Source organism: Cucurbita pepo, chromosome LG03 (genome assembly GCF_002806865.2).
Source record: "Cucurbita pepo subsp. pepo cultivar mu-cu-16 chromosome LG03, ASM280686v2, whole genome shotgun sequence".
NCBI lineage: Eukaryota > Viridiplantae > Streptophyta > Magnoliopsida > Cucurbitales > Cucurbitaceae > Cucurbita > Cucurbita pepo.
Window position 1 is genome coordinate 6,113,989 of NC_036640.1, and position 27,622 is coordinate 6,141,610.

Consider the following 27,622-nt stretch of genomic DNA (forward strand, 5'->3'; position numbering starts at 1 on the left):
ATATGAAGAAATGGGCGGACAAGAAGCGTCGCCCCCTTCATTTCCGTGCAGGAGATCAAGTCCTTATCAAGCTGAGACCAGAACAGATCAGATTTCGTAGCCGAAAGGACCAGAGATTAGTTCGTAAATATGAAGGCCCGGTTGAAGTTCTTAAAAAGATTGGGGCTACCTCCTACCGAGTTGCACTCCCCGCATGGATGAAAATTCACCCCGTCATTCATGTGAGCAACTTGAAGCCCTATCACCCTGATCCAGACGACGACCATCGAAATACAACCACAAGACCGAGCATCGATCTGAAACAAAAAGAAACAAAGGAAGTGGAAGAGATCCTAGCCGACAGGGTTAGGAAGATAGGAAGACCTGTACGGACGATTCGTGAATTCCTTGTCAAATGGAAGAATCTCCCTACAGAGGAAACAAGCTGGGAACGCGCCGAAGATCTGAACTCCGCCGCCACCCACATCGCAAGGTATGAAAGTAGTCGGTTGACGGGGACGTCAACCAATTAGGTGGGGGAGGGTGTCACGGTCATGCCTGTCCAGGGCCTGTTGCCCATGGCCGCATGCCCATGACAAGCCAAACCCTTGTCATGTCTTTTCATTCTAGTGTTTTTCCCTTTGTAATTCTAGAGCGTATGACACCTCAAGAAAATCATGTCTAGGCCTGCCAGAACTAAAATGGCCCAGAATGTACTATAGGGGGATATGACTAGTCGTCAACTTCTCCCTACCCAAGGTTATATATGCTAAGCCGTTGTTATCTTTCTCTTGCTTGCTTATATAACGTCTCTTTCCAAAATCTCTCTTTCAAAAATCTCGCTCTCTCCTCGTTTTCTAAAACCTTCTTTTAAAACCGAGGCTAGAGGCTCGACCGTACGTCGCTTGGCCGTAGGCGACGCAAGAACAAATTGGCTTAACTCACTTGTCGCTGGAAAGTGAGTGCCGCACAATCGCTAGTCCGCTGCCTTCGAAAGTGCGATTGTGTCATCGTGGGCCATCACATCTCACTCTATCATGCCTTCTAGAATGGACCTACATATCATTCATAATCTCAGGACATCCATCCATTCGGGTTCAATCGAGGCATTGACCCTCCGTGCTCATGTCATGTCATTTACGGATATCGTATTGATAGCGAGTGCAAAATTCAACCTCTGACAATCGGGTTAGGGTGTAATACTGGCACACTCGTGCCGCCTGGTACTATTCTTGAGAGATCTATTTCAAAAGAAGTCACCCGAGACACTCGTCTCGGAATGCTCACCCTCACTGTGACACACACATGTACCATAGGATAGTTTGCTTATGCCATAGGGCCAGGGGTAGTGGAGGGAGCTGACACCATGCCTCTCTCTATAGAACATTTTGAGGTATTTTCAATGCTCCTTGTGTAGATGTGATTTTGGTGAACAGTCATACGGTGTCGTGGAGAGTCCGATTGACACCAAATTTGGCGAGCATTCATATTTCATATGGACGAACTTGACTCCATAACCGCATGCCTAGAATCCCCTTGGAACCATGGCTTTCGAGGTTAAGGTCTGGGTCCTACTCGGCCCTTCAACAAGCCTATTTTTGACACTCGTGGCTCTTATCTTGCTTATGCCTCGTCTTTTCTTCAATACTATTCTGTGTGGTGTGTTAGATAATGCATCGTTCTTCTCGGTCGCATCATGACACTCGTTTAGACCCTTACATGGTCGAATGGTCACCACTTCTCTTACCGCAACGTGAGTCTCACAACCTACTGTTTACAGGAAAGTTGTGACACTTAGTACCCCAACATTCACTTCTTAAACTCCAACTTCAAATCTCAATCTAAGACACTTAGTACCCCAACATTCACTTCTTAAACTCCAACTTCAAATCTCAATCTAAGTCAGCACCTTTAACATTAACTTCTGGACCAACTTATTAACTCTTCATTTCATAACCTAACTCAACTCTCCACCCCGTTAACTACCACTCAAAAGAGAAAAAGAAAAAGAAAAAAAAAAAAAACATATTTTACATTCTATTTCCTACTCCTCTACTCCGTACGCAACATTCATTAGACATTCTTTTTAACCATCCTCTTTCTATTTTTCATAAACCCTATTTCACGTTAACCCACCCCCTTCCCTTCCATTACCTGCCACTGCACCCTGCACGCTGCACTCTAGCTGCCGCAGTCTCAGTCTTCCGACGTAAGCGCCGACGCCCTCTCTCCCGCTCTCTCTCTCTCTAACACTCTCGCCTCTCCGAGCAATCGGAGTTACTCATCTCTGTTTTATTTCAGGCTTTTCAGAGGAATACGAAGATGGGTTTCCAGATGCCGTCTCATGGAATTCAATCAATGCTTAAAGAGGGTCACAAGCATCTCTCGGGTTTAGATGAGGCCGTTCTCAAGAACATTGACGCCTGCAAACAGCTCTCCACCATTACCCGAACGTCTCTTGGTCCCAATGGTATGTTTCATCTGATCCTGAACCCTATTGCTTCTTTTTTCCCATTTCCTTCCATTTTATGTCATTTTCAGTACTAAAAACGAGAATGCTATGCTCCCATCCACTTTTTTCTGAAGCAAACCGATTTTAGTCTTTTCCTGTTTTATATAGTGACTCGTCTTCTTCGCATTATCAGTTTCTTATTACGCCACCTAAGGGAGGCCTGGTTTTCCCTTCCAAGTGGCAATATCTCTGTAAAGAGGGACAGAGATACATTAGATTCAAGATCGGCTAATAATTCTAACATGATCTTCTGGATTAACCTTGCAATTATAAAGATAAAGGTTGATTAGGCGAGATGGTTAAGTTTTTTTAGAATTTCACGCCTGGTCTGATATACAAACATTTCAACATTCATTCTGAATTTAGCTATCAGTAAGTCAGCTGCGAACCTAACCGTAGCTCACCTGTTAAAGACGTTATATTTGGACCATTCAAATCTCGACCTTCACATATAGTTGAACTTAAAATCAAAGTCACAACACACTAAGTACTGATGATAAAATGAAGTTGGAGAATAATAACGGGGACTTAAAGTTGGAGAGTAATAAAGTTCTCATGCAGTTTTACGATTCTGAACGACATAACTATGCTGATAATAAAATGAAGTTTAGTAAGATTTAGATGGAAGATCCGAAATGTATTTTTGTAACATGAACGGTTTAATGCCCATGCTAAGTATTTATTCTCCACCCGAATGGTTTTTCACTCAACTGTTTGGTTTATTTCTGTGGAAAAACTACTAACTTTGTACTACCAGCTTGGTGAAATTGCTAGTTGAAATTGCAAGTACGTCATTGGTATTTTTACATTGTTAGTCACTGTTTTGATCTGTTGAAATTCCTTGCTAACGAAAGCATTCCACACTAATATATGATTATGGTTGGTGGGTCTGGGATTTTATGTTAAAGTTGTGCTTGGGACATATTCTGTGTAACATGTCTGTAGCTTGATTACTGAAGAATTATGTTAACTACCTCCAAATTAGTATTGTTATAAAAAGTTACAATTACAATTAGATTTTGTCCTTGGTTTTAGACTCTTTGTAGGGTTAGCACCAATGATTTTATTCAGAGATCTTCATTTATCGTGCTTTGTTATAAAGCAAGCTTTTTAAAGTTATTAATCATCTGCTATCATTTTGTATGCTCATTTTCCGATGAGATTTGGGGAAGATTATGATGACTTCTTATTTCTCATGTGCCTCCTTGGAGTTCCCGTGATTGGATAGTGAGGTTTTGTTGTGTCTGATGTTCTACAAAATAGGAAAAGTTCTTTGGCATTTTTTTTTGGAAGCTCTTTAGTATACTTGTAATGACCCTATTCCTATTTCGATACCTCGAATCACAGGTCGCCATGTACATTCAAGGGTAAAAATGGCAATAAAATTTTCTTTTGTAAAATTGGGGACACAAGGAATTTTAAATTTAAATATGCATTCGAAGTTGACATAAAAGTAGTTTAAAGGTAATATCTACATAGTCAATTCAAAACGGTTTACAAAAAATACATACGTTTTGAGAAATAGCATTTAAAAATGACAAGAAGGAAGACAATTTGATCTAAAGGGCACCCCCTGCAGCTGTACGGCTCCGCACTCTCCCACCATCAACAATGGTCTACACTCCATCTGAAAAAAATAGAATAACATGGAATGAGTATAAAAGTACTCAGTAAGCAACCTACTTGTAGACTCTTGTCAAACTTAATCCTATGCACGGAAACTTAAGCTATGTGCTCATAACTGTTTTTAACAAACTGGGGTTAAATGACTATACCAAACTTGACCGGTCACTTTATAACTACCCTCAACATACCTCCTTTAAAGAGAACTCAATCCCTCTTAGGTTCACAACCTAGAGGTTTTCTATTTTCTCTCGACTCTAGGTTTCACGTATGTCTAGGTCTTTCATCTGTCTTGCGCAAAGTGTGCCTTGAGTCCCTGTGGCCCATGGAAGGACAAGGACCATAGGGTAATACTCATAAGTTTGGAGGAGCCCATTTTGCTCTAAATGGTGACCGTACTCCATACATATTACCTATTGAGCTCTGATTAGTGGACTCTCCCTAGTGGTGTCCGACAACATGTACCTGTTTATAAGATCAGTAAACTGCCTGTCACTACGCTCTTTTTAGGGTGGTACAGTAAAACTACTTGCTCATGTACCCTCATTGGGTTAGAATAGTAAAACTACCAGTCACTATGCCTTCTCTAGGGCTGGGATAGTAAACTACCTGCTCATGTACCCTCATCGGGTTAGAACAATAAAACCACCTGTCTTAGGAACATAACTACTTGTTAGTTTGCCTTTTCAGGCTAGAACAGTAAAACTACTTGTCACTACGCCACTCAGGCTAAAACAGTAAAAAGGCCATGACTCTCCCCACTAGGCACCGCTATAAGTACTACAGTAGTATACCCTTTATGACCCCTGAAATCCTCTATGGGTGGCAACTAAGCCATGTGTAACAAGTAGACCCTAACCTCTGTTAGTTAGTTCACGAATAGGGGTTGTGCCTTACCTGTCCTTACAAGGTACCTAGTCAACCCAAGGAGGTGGAACTCATGATTGGGTGCTAGGACCAAAATATATGAAACAATAATTCATAGTCTATGGAAACCATAACTATCACTCTATGATACATAGCTATATTCACACTCATGACGGGGTAATAACGGGCTATCCAAACCCTAAATCATGCATAATAAACATATAAAAGCATACAACATGCTTGTCATGCTCATTAAGTGATAATAATCTAGCCTCAACATACTGGAGAGCATAGAAGCCTAATGTTCTATTGGAGTTCACAATCATGTATGCAGAAGCTATATGGAAGCTATATAACTAACTGTAAATAAGATTAAGTGGTAAACTGTTCACATTATCTAAGCACAATTATCATGAGACTAGGTCAAACTAGGCTCCTAAACATATTACTCAATCATTGCCCTCAATCCTTATCGACTCCTACAAGTATTTCTTAGAAACTTGCTCCATATGGTTACTTACTTGATTGTAGACTTAGACTTTCCGAGCTTGTTTCGGGTCTTCGAGGATATTCCAAATTTCTCCAAAATTCCTCAATATGCCCTAAATTAAGTCAAAACAACAAAACTGATGAAAATGGTTAGCTTCAAATTCGTTAAAGAAAAGGTTGAGAAACTAACCGTTGATTGTACGGTCATCTTCTCCAACTTGCGTGCGTGCCATTCTGCTTTCCTTCTTTTTTTATTTTTATTTTTTGAAAAAAAATATCTTTTATTTATTTTCATAAAATTCTGTGTGTTACAATTCTTGGTTGGAAAAGAAGTAGCTGAGTTTTGGGGATTAAAAAGAGAGTTTTCTTTTTAGGTAGGGCTACAGAAGGTTGCCTCTTAACTTGTTATTTTAGTTTCATTCATTCCCTGATGGTTTGGCTATGTTCCTTTTATCCTTTTTAATTTTTTTTTTTTTTGAGGTTGACTTTATTTCTCCCTTCCATCTTTCTAAAGGAAGTTGGAACCTTAATAAAAAAGTTTTTGTTTTTTAAAGTGTGGGGAACTCAACTGTCAAGTGTAATGTGCCAAAGGAAAAAGAGGGTTCGTTTTACTATCTATATGTTTTTTAAATTATAAGCGTGAAAATGGAAAAATATGAACAAAATATTTTTATATGAAAAACATACCACTATAAATGATATTATAATGGGAACTTTATGAAAATGAGGACCACCGTAAGATATCATTTGAAGGTATCGGCTTTTAGACAACTTATGTTCATATTTCTTTTTAAAAATAGAAAATAAAAAAAATAACATAAAAAGGTGCCTTGCCTCAAAAGATTGAGTGAGGCACCTAGGGCTGAGGCATCCTTCTAAGTCTTTTTTTTTTTTTTTTTTTTTTTTTTTTTTTTTTTTTTTTTTTTTTTTNGGAAGTTAGCTTTGAATTAAAAAAAAGTAATTGTTCAAAGAACTACTTCTAACTTTTGTAGCCCATAAATCTATTTTTCATTATTGAATGTTGTAAAAATGAGAGTAAAAGGTAAAACAATCCGGTACAATCTAACAATTTTTTCTAAAGCCATCATCTACAATAAAGCTCTATAGGTAATTTTTACTTAATGTCTAAGGTTGGAGCATAATGTGGATGTTTGAGAGAACAATTAGGACAATAATGTTCAAGGATTGCTTCTCCAACCTCTGCACTTGTTGTTTGTGTTAATGCATATCGACTTGTATTCTAATTATACATGCATACATACACACACACACACACACACACACACACACACACACACATATATATATATATATATATATATATATATCTGTATATCTGTATATATATATCTGTATATCTGTATATATATATCTGTATATCTGTATATATATATCTATATATATATATATCTGTATATATATATCTATATGTATGTATGTATGTATTCAATGTTTTCTTTCTTGAGTCTTTTTGTACCGTTCTATTCCAAACTTAACCATCTATGTCAATGGTCTTATTCTTAAATATCTTTTCTCAGGAATGAATAAGATGGTAATTAATCATCTTGACAAGCTTTTTGTCACAAATGATGCTGCCACAATTGTCAATGAACTAGAGGTACAGCATCCTGCGGCCAAAATTTTGGTTTTAGCAGGTAAAGCTCAGCAAGAAGAAATTGGTGATGGGGCTAATCTGACAATTTCGTTTGCTGGGGAACTTTTACAAAATGCTGAAGAGCTCATCAGGATGGGTCTACACCCTAGCGAAATAATCAGTGGCTACACAAAAGGAATCAATAAGGTTTCTCACTTTGTACAATGGTAACGAAATACATAGATATACTTTTATAACATGGTATTTTAATATCTTATCTTCTTTTTGTTTCAGACTGTCGAGGTTTTGAATGAACTAGTGGAGAAAGGTTCAGAAAATATGGATGTTCGTAACAAAGAGGAAGTCATTTCGCGCATGAAAGCTGCTGTTGCTAGCAAGCAGTTTGGACAAGAAGATTTTATTAGTTCTCTAGTGGCTGATGTATATTTGCCTACTCTTGTTGCAATTGAGTAATTATCCTGTAAACTTTTCCACCTGCAAATTATGTATACTTTTTGTGTTGCAGGCTTGCATTCAAGTTTGTCCTAAGAATCCAGCAAATTTTAATGTGGACAATGTTCGAGTTGCAAAGTTATTGGGAGGTGGTTTACATAATTCTTCAGTAGTGCGTGGCATGATCTTGAAAAGTGATACTGTGGGAAGTATAAAGCGAATTGAGAAGGCCAAGGTACAAATCATCATTTATTTACACTTCCATTATGCTGAACGTGTTTCTTGAGTACATTCCTACTTTTGATTCATGTTCTTCTGTGAGGTTATAGATGCTCTTATTTTTATTAATTTGTTTGTTCTTTTTATATGTTTACATCTGGTTCAAAAAAAAAAAAAAAAAAAAAAAAAAAAAAAAAAAAAAAAAAAAAAAANAAAAATATATAATATATATATAAAGAAAAAAGAAATTAGGTAACTACATCTCGACTGCTGCTCCATGAGGCGTCCCTGATAATATGCTGACCAAGATTAGAGGGCAGTGATTCTCTAAGGAGATATTTTGTTTCTATAAAAAGTAAGGAAAATGTTAAGAGGTTCTTTTGGGGAATTAGAAACAGTCCTTGTATATTTGAAAGCCATTGCAATAGTTTTGATGGCTAAATGGCAACCACAGATCATTTCAGCTTTAAGAAATGAAATTAGCATTGCTTTAATTGCAAGTGCTAATTCCTTCTGCGTGCAGAAATGAGATAGAAGAGAGAGGAAGATAAGAAATCTAATTTTTATCTGCATCTAGGGTAGCTGTGTTGCTATCATTCATTTTTTACATTACGTGGTTTTAAATGTCAGGCGTATCCATACATAATTAAGATGATTAATGACAGGCTTTTTTAAAGTGTTTTTTTGGGATGCTGGCTTTGTGATTGTGATAGACGATAAGGATTCTTCACCTGTTTTTAACTTGTATTGCTTTTGTTTTCGCAAAGAGAAATTAAACCTTGATTAATGTGTATCATTAATTTTTATGTATAAAAAGGACTTGAAACTCTTATTTTATCGTACTTCTCAAATATATATGTGAAACTCTTTCTCTAGACTATTTTGGTTTTGATTTTATTGAACATTTTATTTTTATTTTTATGTAGGTTGCTGTATTTGCTGGTGGCGTTGATACATCTGCAACGGAAACAAAAGGAACAGTATTAATTCACACTGCTGAGGAGGTAAATTTCAACTTTTTTTAATATTTTCAAAGCTCATTAAAAGGAAGTTGAAAAGCTATTATTTTCTTTGTCATCACGGTTTTGATAAGTGTGGTGAAAAACTGCCACAAGGATGCCTCAGTTGAGATTTGCATTAAAAACTTACATTCTTAATGTTTTCTCCATTGACTGACCCCAAAGGACTGCAAAGAAACCGGGATGCTACAAAATCTGGCCCTTATCACGAAACAATGGACGCATAAGGACCTCCAACATCATAGATATCACTCCCTTCTCTAATTAAGTAAACATCTGAATAGAAAAATCCCATATAGTTCAAGCCAATGGCATCCCTAATGAATGGATGAAAATGTCGATGTAGAAATTGATTCGATAAATTGATTATATATATATATATATATATATATATATATATATATATCAAAAAAGGTCCGGATATCACGAAAACTTATAATTTTTTTTTTGTAAATTTCTAAATTGCACTTTAACATTAGATCATTTAAATCATAAATGATCCTTTTTAAGTACATATCAATAATTAATGTTTTTTTAGTTCAATAACTATGGGGTGAGGATCGAACAATCGACCATTGGAATAGTTATTAGTGCTTTTAGCCACAGAGCTATGCTTGGATTGACAAACGAATAGTGATTAGAATAATTCATCAATAATCTATTATATCAGTTCAAAGAAATACATCATTAACAACAATAACAATAACAACAATATAACATTAATAATAATTTCAATTTTTTAATATAAATTAATTAGAAATATATTAATAAAATAAAATAAATATACTGGAAAAAAGAGATGGAGAAAAATAATGAATAGAAATATAAAATATAAAAAATATAAAACTAAAAAATGTTAGACTAAAAATTGGGAGATGGAGAGAAGAGAGGGAAGTATGTGAGGAGAAGAATAGAAGAGACAGGATATGTGAGATAAAGTTGATTGGCAGAAATTTGGGAGAGAGTGGGAATGATATCCCTAGTCCCACATTGAAAATCTGAAATGAGAGGGTCCATGACCTTCATAAAAGGAGTCTTTTGCTCATTTTTTTTACAAGGGTTTTCCTCACACAAAACAATATGCTATTGGGTGCTTTTATGGTTAGAGAGAGTTCTTATAGTGATGTTTGGTCCCATATTAGATTCTTTGTTTCTCTCTAGGCCTCTGTTTCTTGGCTCTTTTCTAATTATTCGCTAGGTCTTATTTCTCGTTGTTGAATTCCGTTCTAGTAGTTTGATTCCCTTTTGTGGGTTTTTCCTTTTTGCATGTCTATGTATTCTTTCATTTTTTTCACAATGGAAGTCGTATTTTTTCATTAGAATAACACAGCCTTTTTGAAGATAATGATGTGTAAGAGGAAACTTGGAACAAAGAGGGATGTCTCTAAGTATTGGATCCATTTCCTACAAACCATTTGACAAAAAAGGTATTGAATGCTGTGGTGCATTCTTTGCATGAGGGCAGCAGAGGGATCTTGGTCATATTATTTGGAGTTAGTGATTTACATTTTGTAGTCTGGAACTGTTTCTTTTGAGGAGTTCGATCTAAGCTTGGTTAGGCATAGGGGTTGCAGAGAGATGATCAACTCCATCAACGTGTTTGGAACGTGTTTAAATGAATGCTTGTTTGGCGTGTGTCCAACATAGAAACTCTGCTTCTGCTTTCTAAGCTACACCTTATCATGTAAAAGGAGGAATCATTGACCGATTGAGAATTACCCACTCTTGAACCTCATGGGACAATTCCTTCTTGTCTCCCTATTCGAAAGAGTATGATAGATACCCAAAAAGAATGAGGAGGAATTCCCTAAGATGGGCAAGATAGAGGCCGCTGCATGTTAGCTCATGTTAGGCAACAGATACAAACAAGGGGATGAGGCACAAAGTGGTTTATCTCTCACCCACCATTCCTCGAACTAAATATCTGAATCATCTGCAGTAGAGCATTTCACAAATTAGGAAAAAAATAAAATAAAATAATAATAATAAAAAGAAAACCTAAAAATATCATTTCACAGCTATCCTTTGCAGTTCGAAACCTAAGGGTCCCTTTAAAAATTGTTGGTGCTTTCAATACATTCTTTCTAGGGAGTTACTGAAAATTTGGTTGGTGTCTTTTGACAGTTGTTTAACCTGGAAGAGAGGTTGTTGTCTTATGATGGGGAGGTTTTGTTTTCACCTGCCATTTTGTGAGAAGGGTTTAATTTTTGGTGTAGGTTTTTTTGGCTGTTTTATGGGACAATTTTCTTCTTAGTGACAGGAGAAATTTTAGGGACCTTGATAGGTCTGGAAAGAGATTTGGTCAATTGATAGGTTTAATATGTTTATTTGAGTGATTCCTTCTAGTAGTTTTATAATTATTCTTGAGGCCTTATTCTTTTGGATTAGAACTATTTTTGTAAATTTAGCTAGGTTTTGGCTAGCTTCTTTTGTTGGGTGGCTTGTTTTGTAGGCCCCTCTTGTATTCTTTCATTTTTCTACTGCAATTTTTCAGTAAAAACACGTATTAATAATACAACTAGGTGCCCCCTGTTTATTTGAGGCAGTCGTCTTTGGTAGCAGCAGTAATCATGGGAATCCTGCTTCATAGAATTTCTTGTTTTTTTGTTATTATTTTGATTGGAAAGATACATTTTATTTTTGGGTGTTTTCTTGTTTTATTGCTTATGTTTATCTTCTTGTTTTGCTTGGTTAATATATTCCTTTAATTTTTCTTATAAAAAAAGGATATTCTCTTTCTTTAGGTCTCCTTTTGAGGTTGTTTTTTCTTTTGCTATTGGAATTATATTTTTTTCTTGTAACATCAATTTATACATATGCTTATCAATTGTAGCTACAAAACTATGCGAAAACTGAGGAAGCTAAAGTTGAGGAGCTGATAAAAGCAGTTGCAGATTCAGGGGCCAAAGTAATTGTTAGTGGAGCAGCGGTTGGGGAAATGGCTCTACATTTCTGTGAGCGTTACAAGTATGTTGAGTTTTCATTCTTTGTTGTTTTTCGTTCTCCAGTTAAGTGTTAGAAAGGTGGTAGAGGATCTCCTTTTCCTTCTTTTTCGCGAGAAAGGAAGGTTGTTCTGGTGGCAAGCTGAGGTTTGTGTTATTTTGTGGGATTCTTGGGGGAAAGGAATAACTGTCTTTAGAGGGTTTGAGAGACCTTGGAGTGATGTTTGGGCTCTTATTAGGTTCAACGTTTCTTGCTTCAGTGGTTAAGCTGTTTTGTAATTATTTGTTAGGTCGTATTGTGCTTGATTGGACACTTTCTTTAGCTTGCCTCCCTCTTTTGTAGGAGCTATTTCTTTTGATGGCCTCTCTTTTGTGAGTTTTTTTTTTTTTTTTTTTTTTTTTTTTTTTTTTTTTTTTTTTNCTTTTATTCGTTCATTTTTTTCCCTCCATGAAAGTTCGGTTATTCATTAAAAAAATGTTAAAAGGTTGTTGCTGAATAAAAAATGCTATATTTCTTGCTCACTGCGCTCATTGAAATGTATGTTTGATGTAAAATAGATTTTGTTGGATGATGATAGAGGGGGTGTTTGTTCCATCTTTTGTTTTAGGATTAGGGTGGGATCTTTCGGGGTGCTACCAGTTATCTTTTAGGGGTAGAGGATTGGGAGAATCTTTAGGGGGTTTGAAAGTACGGGGAGGTGTGGGCTGTATTCCACAGTTTCTTTTAGGTGTTAGTGTCGAATGATTTTTACAACTACCAGTTATCTCTTATTCTCTGCGATAGAGCCCTTTAGTGTGATTGTTAGTTAGGCTGTCTCTTCTTTGTAGGCTCCATTTGTAGTGTGCTTCTTTCTTTCTTTGCGTATTTGTCATTTCACATCTTATTAAGAACTCTATTTATTTATCCAGGTATCTTATAAAAAAAATTGTTACAACCTATGAGAGTTTGAGAAAAATCAATGAAGTTTTGATGATAAAGCAAAAAAGGGTATTTGTTTGAAAATACTTTTGTTCACTACATCATTCTCATTTCAATTTTGGAGAAGTCATAATTGATCGTTTGATTGTTTTTGTTTTCTTTACATTTGTCTAATACATCTCTCCTGCAAATATTCATTTTTTTTATCAAATCTTTTCATCGACTCCATACCACATTCAAGCATATGTTTGTAATGTTGTAGTGTATCCAAATATGACTATGATGTGGCTGAATGATTTTTGAATTTAAAATTAACAGTTAAAAGTTTGTATGTACTAACTTGCATTGCTGATGCATGTTGGGAAGGGTTGGTTTATGTGTTGGATTTGGATGAACTATCCAGATTAGATCATTCTTTTTTATCAGATTCTTTCCTTAATTTCATGCACTGTTGCGCTGCAGGCTTATGGTGTTAAAAATTAGCTCAAAGTTTGAGTTGCGGAGATTTTGTCGCACAACTGGTGCTGTAGCCATGGTAAGATGTCAAGGCTTTGTTATTGATAAAGTTAGATTGTTTTCTTCATTGTCATTGACATGATTCCCTTCCACACCAAACAACAGTTGAAGCTCAGCCAGCCAAATCCAGATGACTTGGGTCATGTGGACTCTGTCTCAGTTGAAGAAATTGGTGGTGTTAGGGTATGTTATCTATATTAGCTTAATTATTTTTATATTGCACTGCTTCTTCATTATTTCTGACATCATAACTGATTATTTTCCCTATTGATATTACATTATAGGTCACAGTTGTGAAGAATGAAGAGGGGGGTAACTCCATATCAACAGTTGTGTTACGAGGAAGTACTGATAGTATTCTGGATGATCTTGAACGGGCTGTTGATGATGGAGTTAATACGTACAAAGTATTTCTCTACATATATACTGTTTATTCTTGGAATTATTTGGAGCTTGCTTGATGATTTTCTTTCAGGCAATGGCGAGGGACAGCCGCATAGTGCCTGGAGCTGCTGCTACTGAAATTGAGTTGGCTAGAAGAGTAAAGGAGTTCTCTTTTAAAGAAACAGGGTAATTATTTTATTTTTTAAAAAACAATATAATACTGCACAAGAAGATCATTTATAAGGTTTTTGAACAGAGTCTGTTGTTAACAGCATTTCTCTGGAAAGATAAGGAAACGGTTTTGCACAACTGATATAAGCAGCGTGAATGCAAACTGCAGTTATATTAATATGTAGAATAATTGTTCAATTAGGGAAAAAAAGTTCTCTTTCTAGACTCCTTTTGTCCTGAGATTTCTTTTTGCAGCAGTAGAGTTGAGGAGGTCTTCTAGGGTGGATGAGATGTACAAGGATGAGGAGAATTAGTTTGCAGTAAAGAATTTTAAAGGTTAAGAGTTGGTATAAGATGTAGAGGATAGTAAAGCTAAGTTTGTGGGGTTAACCTCCTACTTGGTTTCCTTAATATGCTTGGCTCTTCATGGCTGTTAAGCTTGTTTTCAAGGACCTGGTGAATGCCTTTAAGAACCTATAACTCTTTATAAATTTAAAAGGAATAGTGATCTCTTGTTGATTGAGAAGATTTGAATGGAAAAGGGTTTTATTTTCCCCTTACATTCCTATATCAATGTAGGGAATTTACATAAAAGAGGGAGATGATCTAACAGAATCAGAGCTATAAAGATGGAGAAGCTGATATCACTTATACTATGAGATATAGCTAAGAAATGACATGTTGAAAAATCTATCAAAAGATTTGCTTTGCCATTGAAGATACGATTGTTCCTCTCAATCCAAACTGACATAAGAATGAGTCGATTGTTGTAGTAGCAATTTTCAAAATGGCCATTTTGACAGGCCCTTTTTGAACAAAGCTTGGTATTCAAATTAATAATAGGGGTGGTGGCGAGAAGGGGAAAAATACTAGGAAGTTAGGAATCCTCAATTGAGATTAGGGGAAAGTAAAACCTTTTGTTGGATAGTTGGGGTAGTCATAAAGAGGTTTTGAAGAGAGACGGGGAAAGCAACAAAAGCTTGAGCGTTGATGGAGAGATTTTAGCAGCTGCTTTCGTTTTGTTGGGTTAGGAACTTAGGGTTTTCTTTAATGCCTCTTGCGTCTTCTTTTGTGATCTTTCATCAACCAATGAAGTATTTGTTTCTTAAAAGTTACGTGTTTGGCGCTTTAGGGGCTATTTGTATTATTCATGGTTCATTTTCCCCTTTCCTTTCTCCTTTAAAAACTAAATGTTTCGAAACTGAAGATTCTGGTTTTCAAATACCTAAAATGATGAAATCTAAAATTTCTTGAAAAGGGGACTGCATTGGCTAATGCAGTTTGGTTTCTCAGTTATATGCAAACCGATACTTATACGACCATCTATGCATAAAAACAAAGTCCTAAACCCATACGCTAAATATAGGTTGCTTAAGTAGCCTTTCTGTTGAAATCCTGTTTAGGGTTGCTATGGTAGTGTACAATAGGGATTGTTGCTAGTTGAGTGAAGAGATTCTAATGAACTCTTCTTTTCAAGATAAAGACCAGAATAAAGAGTGTCTTGTGGCAATCTTGTTTTGTTATCTTGTGAGGGGTGGCTCGAGTGGAATTGTCGGATTTTAGAGGGGTTTAGAGGTGTTTGGAGGCTTGTTGGATGGCGTGAGATTTAATCCGTCCGTATGGGCGTCCATTAATTAATTTGTTTTTGTATTAATTAGCTTGGTATCATTTTTTTGGATTGGACTCCTTTCTTGTAGTTGAGGACTCCTTTTGTGGACTTGTTTTTTTGTATGCCCTTGTATACTCTTTCATCTCAGCACTTACTGCCCAATCTGCATTAGTATAAACTTCTATTTAAAAGTGATGGTGTTTACTGTATAAGATACCTTTCCCAAACGTTCCTTTTTGATATCTCAAAATTCTATAAGCAACTTCAAAATGAATTGGTTTAGTTGCATGCATAGACTAACTTACCATGCTTACCACATAGCAATATCAGGACGCATATGATATAGATATATTGACCTTCCAAGAAGACTATGGTATCGGTCTTTTTCCAAGGACTTTTTTATTTTTTATTTTTTATTTTTATTTTTTATTTATTATTATTATTATTATTAACAAAGATACTTCTTTGATCTTGCGAATTCTATCCCTAAAATATCTGAATGTTTCTGGATCCTTGATCTGAAATTCTCTAGCAAGATTTTTCTTGAGTTCAACTATACCTGGTTCATCGTCACTTGTGAGAATCATGTCATTAGCATAGACCATCAAAACTAAGATTTATTTTTCTCAAAAAATAGTTAGTATGACCCTACTTGACGTTGATTCTTCAATACAAAAATAGTTTTCATCAATTGGAAGAAAAAATGAAAGAATCAAAGAAGTAACTTTAGTTTCTTATGGAGTTCTCTATTCCGTGCCTGCTTATGAAAGAATCAAAGAAGTAACTTTAGTTTCTTATGGAATTCTCTATTCCGTGCCTGCTTATGATTTTTCCCATTAGTTTCTTTAGATCATGAGAAATATTGTAATGCCAGCTCTAAGTGTCCCATTTAACACATTTCTTTCCATTTTGATTCAAACTAATGCACTATTGTTGTTTAATTTGGTCAATGTTTTGAATTATTTCAAAGGGTTGCTATTATGAGTATTAGATCAGAGTTAGTTATTTTATTCTATAATTGAAAAACTACTGATGACTTTTCCTTGTCTGTATGTAGATTGGATCAGTATGCCATTGCAAAATTTGCAGAAAGTTTTGAGATGGTACCAAAAACATTATCTGAAAATGCTGGGCTAAATGCAATGGAGATAATATCATCATTGTATGCTGAGCATGCATCCGGAAATACTAGAGTGGGTATAGACTTGGAGGAAGGGATTTGCAAGGATGTTTCCAAGATGAATATCTGGGATCTTCACATTACAAAGTCAGTCTTCATTCTCTTACAGCGTGAATAATTATGGTTATTCTTATGAAACTCTTAGTTCAATGCTTCGTACAATATAGAATTACGTCTCTTTCTTGAAGTTACATTTTACTTGAAGCACACCCCTTTCTGGGACCTTTAGAATGCTCAATTTTAGTGCCTCTGTAGTAGTGCCGTTAACTTGATTCATTGAGTGCTCATTAATTCCAAACCTTGATAATGAATTTTGATTCATGAACCTCATCGTGATACTTGGTGCAATGCAGTATCATAGTGAACAGTTCAACCATATATGAACTGTCCTAATTGAAATAAGTTCTGTCCCATTATAGATTCTTATATCACATCAAGTTTGTTAAGATTTGTAGTGTTTCTTTATTCTTTCATTGATTGAGTTGAATCCCATTTATATTACTATGAAATACATAAATGAAGTTAGTTAATGGTGGAGTTACTATTATCTTTTTTGCGACGACAAATCTTAATTGTGTTCTGAAGAAAAAATTGTTCATTATTCGGGGTCTCAAAAGGGGGTTTACTAATTCTTTTTGGATGCCATTGTTTTTTCATTTTTCCTGGATGAAAGTACAATTTATTAGAAAAAAAACACCATTAGTTTCCTTAGAGTGGTGAAGTGTCATTTACTTGTTATACCATAAATTTGTCCTGTTAATTATATTATACTGATGATGACTAACTCATGGTAACATCCTCTTTTGTGTGGCTTTTTTTCTTTTCTAGGCTCTTTGCTCTCAAGTATGCTGCAGATGCTGCTTGTACTGTCCTTCGAGTGGACCAGGTACTACAAATATTTTTGTCAAACTATATTCTTACAGTATTCTTCATCTCCCTTTCTATGTCAAACTCATTTTGAGACAGAATTATTAACGACCTCGATTGATATTTAATTTGTTAAAACCATATATATATACATAGGACAGCTGAGACAAGCATCATTTCATAGCTTCTCTTGATCCATAATGCGTAACTTATCATGTGTGGACAACGGGGGCGGGGGCGGGGGATTATGCAGGAAAGAATTCAGAAAATATTGTACATTTCATACTTGACCCTTGCCTTCTTGAGAACAAGGGATTAATAATATTGCTGAACTGAACTTGAGTAACGTAAACCATAATGCGTAACTTATCATGTTTATGTGGTGTAGATGTGTTTTAGAATGAATGTTAAATCCCATGTTGCAGATAATAATGTCAAAACCAGCTGGAGGCCCCAGGAGAGGAGCGCAGCCTGCGGGGATGGATGAGGACTAAACGCTCAATTGGCCAACTCCTACAAATCATTCTGCATCTGCCCGCAAGTTTTGATTAAGATATACCGAAATGGTTTGTGTTTGTGTTTGTATAAGGGTGGTGTTTTTATTAGGGGAGGAGTGTTCTGCCGAAAACGTGGTGTTTTGCGATTGCCTCTGCAAATAGGACATATCTTTTGATTGATCACTGCCCTTTGATTGTTGGATATAATGTGTTGATGCTATAGCGCGGCTTATTGTGTTAGTAGGGAACTCCTCGAATGATGCCAATTTAGAATGTGTTGATGTCAAGCTAGCTCAGCTAGGTTTTTGCATCCTTCGTTTCCAATTCATCTTCCCGTTTTCCCCCTCGTCTTGCACTCATTTGGGTCAACTCATATGCATTTCAACTTTGAATTAATCTCATGAGACGATGGTCCGTTCTTATAACATTTTATTGTTCGAGAAACTTATAGGATTTTAACATCTTAGATAGGTGTCTTTATAGAATAAACTTGTTCTCACCATCTTTTTACCTTTTTTTCTTCTTTTTTCTCTTGTTTTGATAATCATTATATTAAGTTGTCAGCTATCAAAGATTGATAGAGATAATATATTATTCTCATTGATGTTAAGTTTTATATCTAATGATATTCTAAATTTTTAATTGTGTTTATTATTATGTATATGATTTAAAAAGTGTCAAATAAATTAGTAGACAGTTTTAAAATTTTGAAGCCTATTCAACACAAAAGTTACATTTTAAAAATCCAAAACCTGTTGTGAACAAATATGAAACTCCAATTGGCTAACTTCTAATTTAAACTATTTATTTTGATTTTGTTAATCTTTGTTTAGATTTGGAAGCGCTTGAGTGTCTCAATATTGGATTGGGATATATTTGTCTTTTCATTTATATTTTATTGCAAAAGTATGGTTGATTGGATAGCTTTTTTTTTTTTTTTTTTTTTTTTTTTTTTTTTTTTTTTTTTTTTTTTTTTTTTTTTTTTTTTTNTAATTTTTTTAATTTACAAGTTAATTATGATAAAAAGAAAATTTTGCTTTTCAAACTCAGGATACATTGTTTTTAAGGGTTACAATTAAATACAATCTTACTCCTAAATATATTAAGAATATTTAATATATGTTACTCGTAAATGTTTGATATTTGAATTTCATACAATTTTAGTTATTAAATTTTATTTAAAAAATTTCTGTTTTTTATTATTATTTAGGTATTAGGTATTTGGTTGTATATTTTCAGTTGTTTAAGAAGTTTGAAAAGTTGAGAAGTTTGTTTTTAATAATTAGAATTGAAAGACAACCTAAAATTTATTATTAGTATATTTAATGTACAAAGGTTGAATTGAGAAGACTTATAGAAAATTTATGTTTATTTTATTCCTAATTAAATTAGGAATTTAAACTAAGGCCATTGAGTGAATATTCAAATAGGTGAAATCTCGACATAAGTGAGAAAGAACTTGAAGGACGAAAGCAAACTTAAGTTGGAAGGAGAACATTGGCTAAGACTTGTCTACTTGGCTAAGACATGTAAGTAGCCATACTATCGACTCGGCTGAAAAACTTGTTTTACGTATGATGAAACATACCAAGTAACTCTTGATATGATATTATGATGTGTTATACTGATGTGACGATGTTATGATTATGGGATTTGATATATTATGATGTCTTACAATGATGCTATGATGCTTTGATGATGTGATGTACTATGATGGTATGATACGTTAGGATGATGATACATTATAATAGAAGGACATGAGATGTATGAAATGTCATGTTGCAATTATGATGAGGAGTTTTCTAATACACAACCCCTAAATGATATTAAGAGACGTCATGCATATTGTATGTTCATTTACATTGGGATACTTCCCCTTTTATGATGAGTACAAATGCATACACTATGAGGATATGATGATCATCATGCCTTGCATGATATTCGAGTGTTTATTGTACCTATAGACATCCGACTACAGTCTAACTCTACCATGCAGGCTGAGGGGGTGTGCGAGCCTGCTTGGTGAGCTCACGCTCGCACATGTGGGTTGTGTGTAGGAAAGTACTACACATCCAGTTTGTCCGAACTAGAGGTCACCTTTATGATGGTTTTAAATGGTAGGTCCCTAATCATGATGTTTGCATTCCCTGACCCCAATAGTTGGGTCACTTACCAAATATTTTTTAAAATACTCAAGTCATGTACTACTTCTATATTTCAAATAAAAGCAAGGCACCCTGTACGGTTGACACATTAAAAGACCATGACACTTACATAGATAATTGCATTTAATTTTATAGATCTTATGTTAGCATAGGGCATTGCTATTTTTATACATAAGTATGTAAGTGAATGATTAAAATTTTTGAAACTTATTAAACAAAAAAATTTAATTTTAAAAATGAAAAACTATGAAAGTCCAAATGGCTAACTTCTAATTTAATAAACTATTTATTTTGATTCTGTTATATTATCTTTGTTTGGATTTGGAAGCACTCCACTGTCTCAATATTGGATTGGGATTTAATTGTCTTTTTATTTATATTTTATTGCAAAGTTGATTTTTTTTTTTAATTAGATTTTATTGAAATTTTAGAAAATTGAAAATTTGATTCAATTTAACCGTTTGTCCAGTAAAATAGGGTTATATTCAAACCCCCAACTCAGCCCATCATATTTTTAAATAAATTTAAAATATTTAAATCTAGGTTTAAAACTTCGGATGTTGATTTAACATATACTTATAACACTCATCACTCTAATCAGTTAGGATGTTGGGACAAATTATGCAGTAAATCAGTTATGCATGCTCCTATTGCCAAAAAGAAAAATTGGTTTAGTTGATGGCACAATTGAGGAACCATCTCAAGATGCAAATTCAAAAAAATTTGACATTGGAATCAGTGCAATAATATGATATTAACGCCAAATACATGTTCGATCATACTTGGTCTCTCATTCCTCTACCACCTAGCCATAAAACTATTGGCTGTCGTTGGGTGTACAAGATTAAATACAACTCTGATGGTTCTATTGAACGTTATAAACTACTTAAGCGGGTAGCAAAGGGATACACTCAGGTTGAAGGTATTGATTACAAATAGACATTTTCTCCTACAACGAAACTTACTACACTTCGTTGCTTACTCACTGCTACTCGACAATGGTTCACTCATCAGTTGGATGTTCAAAATGCCTTTCTCCATGGTAATCTACATGTCTTTACCACCAGGTCTTCGCCGACAGGGGGAGAATGCAATATGTCGGCTACAAAAATCTCTTTATGGGTTAGAACAGGCTTCTTGCAATTGGTTCTCCATATTCTCTACCACTATACGAAATGCAAGCTACACTCAGTTCAAAGCAGATTAGATTACTCTTTTATTTACTAAGAGTAGAGATACTTCTTTTAGTGCAGTTCTTATCTATGATCTCAAAGAAATTAAACATCTCAAGACTAGTTTACTAGAAAAATTCCTTATCAAAGATTTAGGGAATTTGAAATATTTCCGAGGCATTGAATTTTCTCGATCTAGAAAAGAAATTTTATGTCTCAAAGAAAGTATGCTCTAGAAATTCTTCAAGACACAGGTCCTTACAGGAGCACGTCTAGAAAAATTCCCTATGAAGCAAAATCTGAAACTTACTTTAAGAGAAGGAGAGAAGTTGAATGATGTAAGTAAATAGATTGACATATTAATATATTTAACTGATACTATGCCTAACATAGTGTATTCAGTTCGTATGCTTAGTCAATTTATGCATGAACCAAGAAAACCAAATTGGGCAGCTCTTCGAGTTCTGAGATACATCAAAGGTACCCTGGTCAAGGACTTCTATTGTCATCTGAAAACAACTTGAGATTACAAGTATATTACGATCCTGACTGGGGTGGTTGTCAAAACTTCCAAACCGTCTACTTATGGGTTATGCATTTTTCCGAGAAATTCAATTATTTCTTGGAAGTCTAAAAAGCAACCCAATGTGTCCAGATCATCAGCAGAAACCGAATATCGAGCTGTGTCAAATACTTGTTTAGAGTTAACTTGGCTGAAACACATTCTTCAAGACTTGATAGTTCCGCTATTCAAACCAACATTGTTATATTGTGATAATCAAGCAGCATTACATATAATAGTCAATTCAGTTTTTCACGAACGTACGAAGCACATTAAAATAGATTGTCATATAGTTCGAGAAAAGTTATAAGCTGGAATCATTAAACCGTGTTATGTTTCGACTAAAATGCAATTGCCAGATGTTTTTGCTAAAGCTTTGGGAAGACAACAACTTGATTTTATGAAAGACAAAATGGGTGTGATTGACATACAATTTCCAACTTGAGGAGGAGTATTAAGATATAAAGATATCTAGTGAATATATTTTGTGGTATAACTGTAATTAGTTATGGAGTATATCTTATATATCCGTAATTGGTTAATATTTTTTCTCTTTTTGAGTTGATTAGTAGTATATTTTATGTCATTTTCAGGATTTGGTTAGTAGTATATTTTTAGGAGTTAGTCGGTAGCTTTGGTTGTCGTCAGCTCGTGCCATAAGGTGTTAGGTTAAGTCCAGCAACGAGCGCAACTCTCGTGTTTAGTTGCCAACCGTTGAGATGGGAACCTTGAGCAGACGGTTGGTGATAAGCCGAAAGAAGGTGAGGATGACGTCAAGTCATCATGCCCCTTATCCCCTGGGTGACACACGTGCTACAATGGCTGGGACAAAGGGTCGTGATCCCGCGAAGGTGAGCTAACTCCAAAAACCAGTCTATTTAAACGTTGTGAACATTAATGAAGATTGTACTTTCAATCCAAGTTTTGGCTCTCCTTGTTAATAGTACCCTTCAAATTTGTTGAAAATTTAAAAAATATTCTTGTAGGTTTAAAAAACACCAATGAAATTATACTAAGTAAAAATTAAAAAGTTCTTAAAATTACTTGTTCATTCACTATTTTTTAAACTATTTTTGAAACTGATACTAACCATAAAAGCATTTTTTTGAAATTGTTTAAAGTGTTTTTGAAATTCTAAAAAGAATTTAAGGCTATTAATTAAACTTTTGAAAGATTTTTTAAAATTTAAAGATTAATCCAAAACTAATTGAAAATTTTGAAAATTTAGAGATATTTTTAGATGGAAAATTCAAAAATATAATTTAACATTGATGAGAAATTATAGAAAGTCATTAATTTCTTTTTTAGTGTTATTAGTATGAATATGAGTATTGTTGCAAATTATATTATATAATTAGGCCATGTTTATGTATTTGTAATGAAAAATTAATTGTAATGCAAATAATAAGAGAAACTTACATTCTTTTAATTGTGTTCATTTTGAATTGGTTGGAATGAACCTCATTAGTGTTATAATTAAAATGTTATTATTTTTTTATTTTTTATTTTTACTTAATTCAAATTTTATTTAAATTCTTATACTTCATAAAAAATAAATTTAATAACTAAATTAAAATGAAAAAGATAGGGTTTCAAAATTCAAAATATTAATGACATTGAATTTCATTAGTTTATTTCAATTTTCAATTTTCAATTTAGTGAAATACATCTTCGTATAAATACTCTTCAAATTATTAAAAAAAAAACACACACACACACAATTTTTAATAAGATAGCATTATTTAATATATTTTAAAATCGCTTTTTATTTTTTTTGTTTGATAACAAATTAAACCAATAATTACTAATAAAAGAATAAATAATTGATTGAATAACTTTTTTAGGTATAATGAAACTATAAGATATCTATTTAATTCGAATGTCAAAGAATCTTTATATGAATAGAGAATGAGTAAGAGATTTTTATCTATTAGCTTAAATTAATAAAGATGAGGGGTTGTTCGCACTCCACTTTTTATATATAATAATTTATGTTCGTGTCTTAATATAATAATATTTATGCATAATGAAAGCCAAGTCTTATATATATATATATATATATATATATAAATATATTTTTTAAAGGGTTAAAAACTAGGTTGAAAGTTAAATTTTGAAAAATTATGTTCTAATATTATATTATATTTTTCTTTACAATATATTTTTAAAATTTTTGGGATGTTTTAAATGTTTTATTTAATATGATTTTTATAGAAAAATATAAATGATCTTTTTTTTTTTTTTTTTTTTAAANTTTTTTTTTTTTTTTTTTTGAAAAAATATATATATAAATGGAGAAAATTATATATATATATATAAAAAAAAGAGGTATGAAAATGAAAAATGAAATAGGAGGGATGAGAAAAGGAGAAAGAATGAAATAGGAAATTTAGAGGAAATAGAAAAAAAAAAAGTGGAGAGGGACGAAGAGAGGATGAAGAATGACACAGGAGACCAATTTAAGTAAAGAAATAGGATTAGTGACGCAAAAATGTTTAGATTTATGAGGAAAGTGAATGAGATTTGAATGAAGTTTTTAACAAACAAAAACGACATGGATGATGATGAACCAATCCTCATCACAATCGCCTTCTCCCTATAATCTATCACTCTTCACTCACATTCAATCAAAATGGCTACTATGCCTTCTCCTCCTCCTTCTTCTTCTTCTTCCCCCCTTCTGCCTCTCCATCAGCGCCGGGGCCGATTGCGACGGAGATGTTTCTGAGGGGGAGGAGCGAGGAGGAGGTGAAGAAAGTGGCGGAAGAGTGCCCAATGGGGCGGGTGGGGGAGGGCATGGATGTGGCTCCATTGGTGGCGTTTTTGGCTTCCGATTCGGGGGAATGGGTTAATGGGCAAGTCATATGGTGGCATGGTTTGAAATTCGGCCTTAAACATGTTCAAACCCTCTTCCACATCTAAATAATCATAAAAATTAAATAAATGCTTTTAATTGGATCATCATTAATGCATATGTACAACTCCATACAAATTAATACATACATCATTATTTAATTCCTTATAATTTAATACTATTCATTCCAAATTTAATTTCAATCCTTCAAAATAGAATTATTAATAAAAATAAAAAGCAAGAGAAAACGAGTGTCAGCGAAGACACTGGACTCCAAATGAGGGTGGATTGTGAGATCCCAAGAACGAAACATTGTTTATGAGAGTATGGAAATCTCTTCCTAGAATACACGTTTTAAAATTCTTGAGGGGAAAACTCGAAAAAGAAAACCCAAATAGGACAACATCTAGTAACAGTGGGCTTGGACGGTTACAATTACGTTCTTCATTCTCAACAGATTCTAACATCCATTAATGCCTCTTTTCATATGCACTATTCCACCAAGACAAAATGCAGAAGAGATGAAAGATTCAACAAGAATTCCAACTAGGATGAGAATCAAAACAGCGATCGAATAGAATCACTCATAAACTAATGAACATTAGAAAAAATGAAGTATAAGAGCAATAATATGGAACATCATCATCATCATAAAGTATCTACACAACCAAATCATAGCAACATTGCTGTGAATAACAAGGCCATAGATACTAAGCTAACAAATGAAGCATCAAAGGAGGGGGAAGACGAAGCTAGCTGGATGATGAACTTACAAGTACCTTGTGAAAGATTCTGCGAGGTTATTGTAGCTAAACCTTGAAAATTACACGCCAATTCATCTTGATTCTGCACCTGAAAGTACATATTAAACGCATACGACGCATTCCCATTAGCATCCAAATTATTGCAAGAAGATCCATACCCAAGCGAAGTGCAATCAGAAAAAGTGCACGCATAGTCTATGTTATCAGCTAGTTTGCTTAAATCCTTAGCATTTGGATTGAACATACACCACTTTTGAGGAAGATACTGCACGTCTTGTGCTCCCACAAGCAGCTTGTTCTGGCCCTGACCTGAAAGATCCATGCCAAACTTCGGCTGACCGTCGTACCCGAAAATGCCCCAATGCCGCTCGAAGTTCCCTGGAGCAATGCTCTTGCCATTTTCATCCAGAAAGCTAAACAAGTACACTTCAATGAATCCAGGCCTCAATGGGGTGCCTTTGTTGGCTGCAAGCCTTGGTAGAAGGCCATTGTAGAATCTATAAGCATTGCCAGCATTGGCATTCTTATCCCCATCAGTTGGCCATCCAACCTCGCCAACTAGAATTGGCATGTCCCCAAGTCCTACAGCTTTCAGAGACGACACTAACGTGTCGAAGTTCGCATCGAAAACATTGGTATATTGAATGCCAGTGTTCATGTCAACAACAGGATTGCTTGCACCATCAAAGAAAGCATAGTCGAATGGGAAGTTGTCGTTGCCATAAAGACTAAGAAAAGGGTATATGTTGACAGTAAATGGTGCATTGTTCTTGCTTAGAAACTGGACGATTTGAGTCATGAGTCCATTGATATCGCTCCGAAACCGACCAGCAGACGGATACGGGGTATTCACGGGGGAGTTGTAAACATCAGCATTTAAGGGTACTGTTGCCTTGATGGTCTCCCCATAACCAGCTTCATTGAGTGCATTTTGAATGTTTTGAAGGGCTGGAAAGGTAACATTCAAGAATGATCCATTATAAGATGATAGAAATGGCTCATTGCCAACAGCAACATATCTGTACAAGAACATCATAGTAAGAACAAAACACAGGCTTAGCTTAAACAATTTTGTGTGGTTTGAAATGAATTACTTGATGGTAACTCCTCCATCAAAGGTGTAACGGGAGACATTTCTCTGCACCCATTGCTTAGCTCGATTGTAGTCTCCCATGGCGACAAGTTGATCATTAGGAATGGCAACCATGACCTCAATACCAGTGCCAGCCAGAGCGCCCATGGAGGATTGGTCTGCATCAAACAGCTTCACTTTCTGAATCCCATTATCCTTAAACATCTGCACAATGGTCTTAGGGGGTAATTTATGATTCGCCATAGTTCCCCAATTCACTCCAAGACCTTCAACACAGCAACCCAAAACCCCAACCAACAAAACCCATTTCAGAATCCATAATCTTCCCATTTTCCCACCTCGCTCACAGCCAACAAAAGGGGGGGAAAAGAATCAAATAACAAAAAGCAATGATACCCAGATGGAATTAGCAAATGAAAGTGATCTGAACAGATTGATTATAGAAAAAGATCGGGAAAAAAAGAAAAAAGACTGAAGAACCTTCCGTCTTCCCCCCGAAGATCCGGCAATATTTGCCCCCACGAGAACAGAGATGGTGATAGAGGGGGAGAGAGAGATGAAAAAAGAATCCAATAAAGCGATGAAGAAGTAAGAGTAGGAATAAAGGTAAGTAGAGGGAGAAGAAAAAGGATGAGATTGAAATTCCTGTGGGTGTACAGTGGAAATAGGAATAAAAGCAAACCCAAATCAGGAAAAGCAGAGAACAGAGGAGATTGAGAGTGAAACAGGGGAAAAGGAAGAAGAACAAGAAGAAGAACAGCCTAAAAAAAAAGGAAGAAATCAAATAAGCAGAGAAGAAGGGGATGAAATAAGAAAGAAAATGATGAACACCAGAAGCGGCACCAGAGAAAGTGGAGAGTGGGAAAGGAAAAACGGAGAAATGGGGGTTATGAGAGAGATAGATCAAGACAAAAGGGGGCCCTCAACGGTTATAATTGAATGGCGGATGGAAGCAGTGGTAGAAATGGGAACAAGAACAAGAAGAACAGCTACAAATGTTAGTGGAGGAAGGATTGAAATACAAACTGAAAGGGAAAGGGCTTCGGGTCTCTNCGAAGCAGTGGTAGAAATTGGAACAAGAACAAGAAGAACAGCTACAAATGTTAGTGGAGAAAGGATTGAAATACAAACTGAAAGGGAAAGGGGTTCGGGTCTCTGGTAATCAGGAAGAA

At 34.9% G+C, this 27,622-nt stretch overlaps 2 protein-coding genes across 3 annotated transcripts; one reads left to right on the forward strand and one right to left on the reverse strand.

Moving 5' to 3' along the window:
- The first annotated feature begins 2,076 nt into the window (after window positions 1-2,076).
- Window positions 2,077-18,199, forward strand: LOC111791115 (T-complex protein 1 subunit theta-like). The gene is made up of 14 exons (XM_023672328.1): window positions 2,077-2,188; window positions 2,281-2,449; window positions 7,009-7,271; window positions 7,359-7,505; window positions 7,591-7,752; window positions 8,663-8,740; window positions 11,589-11,722; window positions 13,079-13,151; window positions 13,238-13,315; window positions 13,417-13,539; window positions 13,608-13,702; window positions 16,354-16,563; window positions 17,305-17,362; window positions 17,769-18,199. Exons 2-14 carry the CDS (start codon window positions 2,302-2,304, stop codon window positions 17,835-17,837), a joined length of 1,638 nt encoding a protein of 545 aa, XP_023528096.1. The 5' UTR covers window positions 2,077-2,188; window positions 2,281-2,301; the 3' UTR covers window positions 17,838-18,199.
- Window positions 18,200-25,145: 6,946 nt separating this feature from the next.
- On the reverse strand, window positions 25,146-27,496 carry LOC111790095 (glucan endo-1,3-beta-glucosidase 8-like). Of its 2 annotated transcripts, XM_023670900.1 has the most exons (3): window positions 26,452-27,496; window positions 25,516-26,376; window positions 25,290-25,439 (listed from the first exon to the last, which is right to left on the reverse strand). In XM_023670900.1, the coding sequence occupies exons 1-3, from the start codon at window positions 26,778-26,780 to the stop codon at window positions 25,403-25,405; spliced, it is 1,227 nt and encodes a 408-aa protein (XP_023526668.1). In that variant the 5' UTR covers window positions 26,781-27,496; the 3' UTR covers window positions 25,290-25,402. The 2 variants fall into 2 exon arrangements, with proteins under 2 accessions (XP_023526667.1, XP_023526668.1); XM_023670899.1 differs by having other exon boundaries at window positions 25,146-26,376.
- Between the last annotated feature and the right edge of the window lie 126 nt (window positions 27,497-27,622).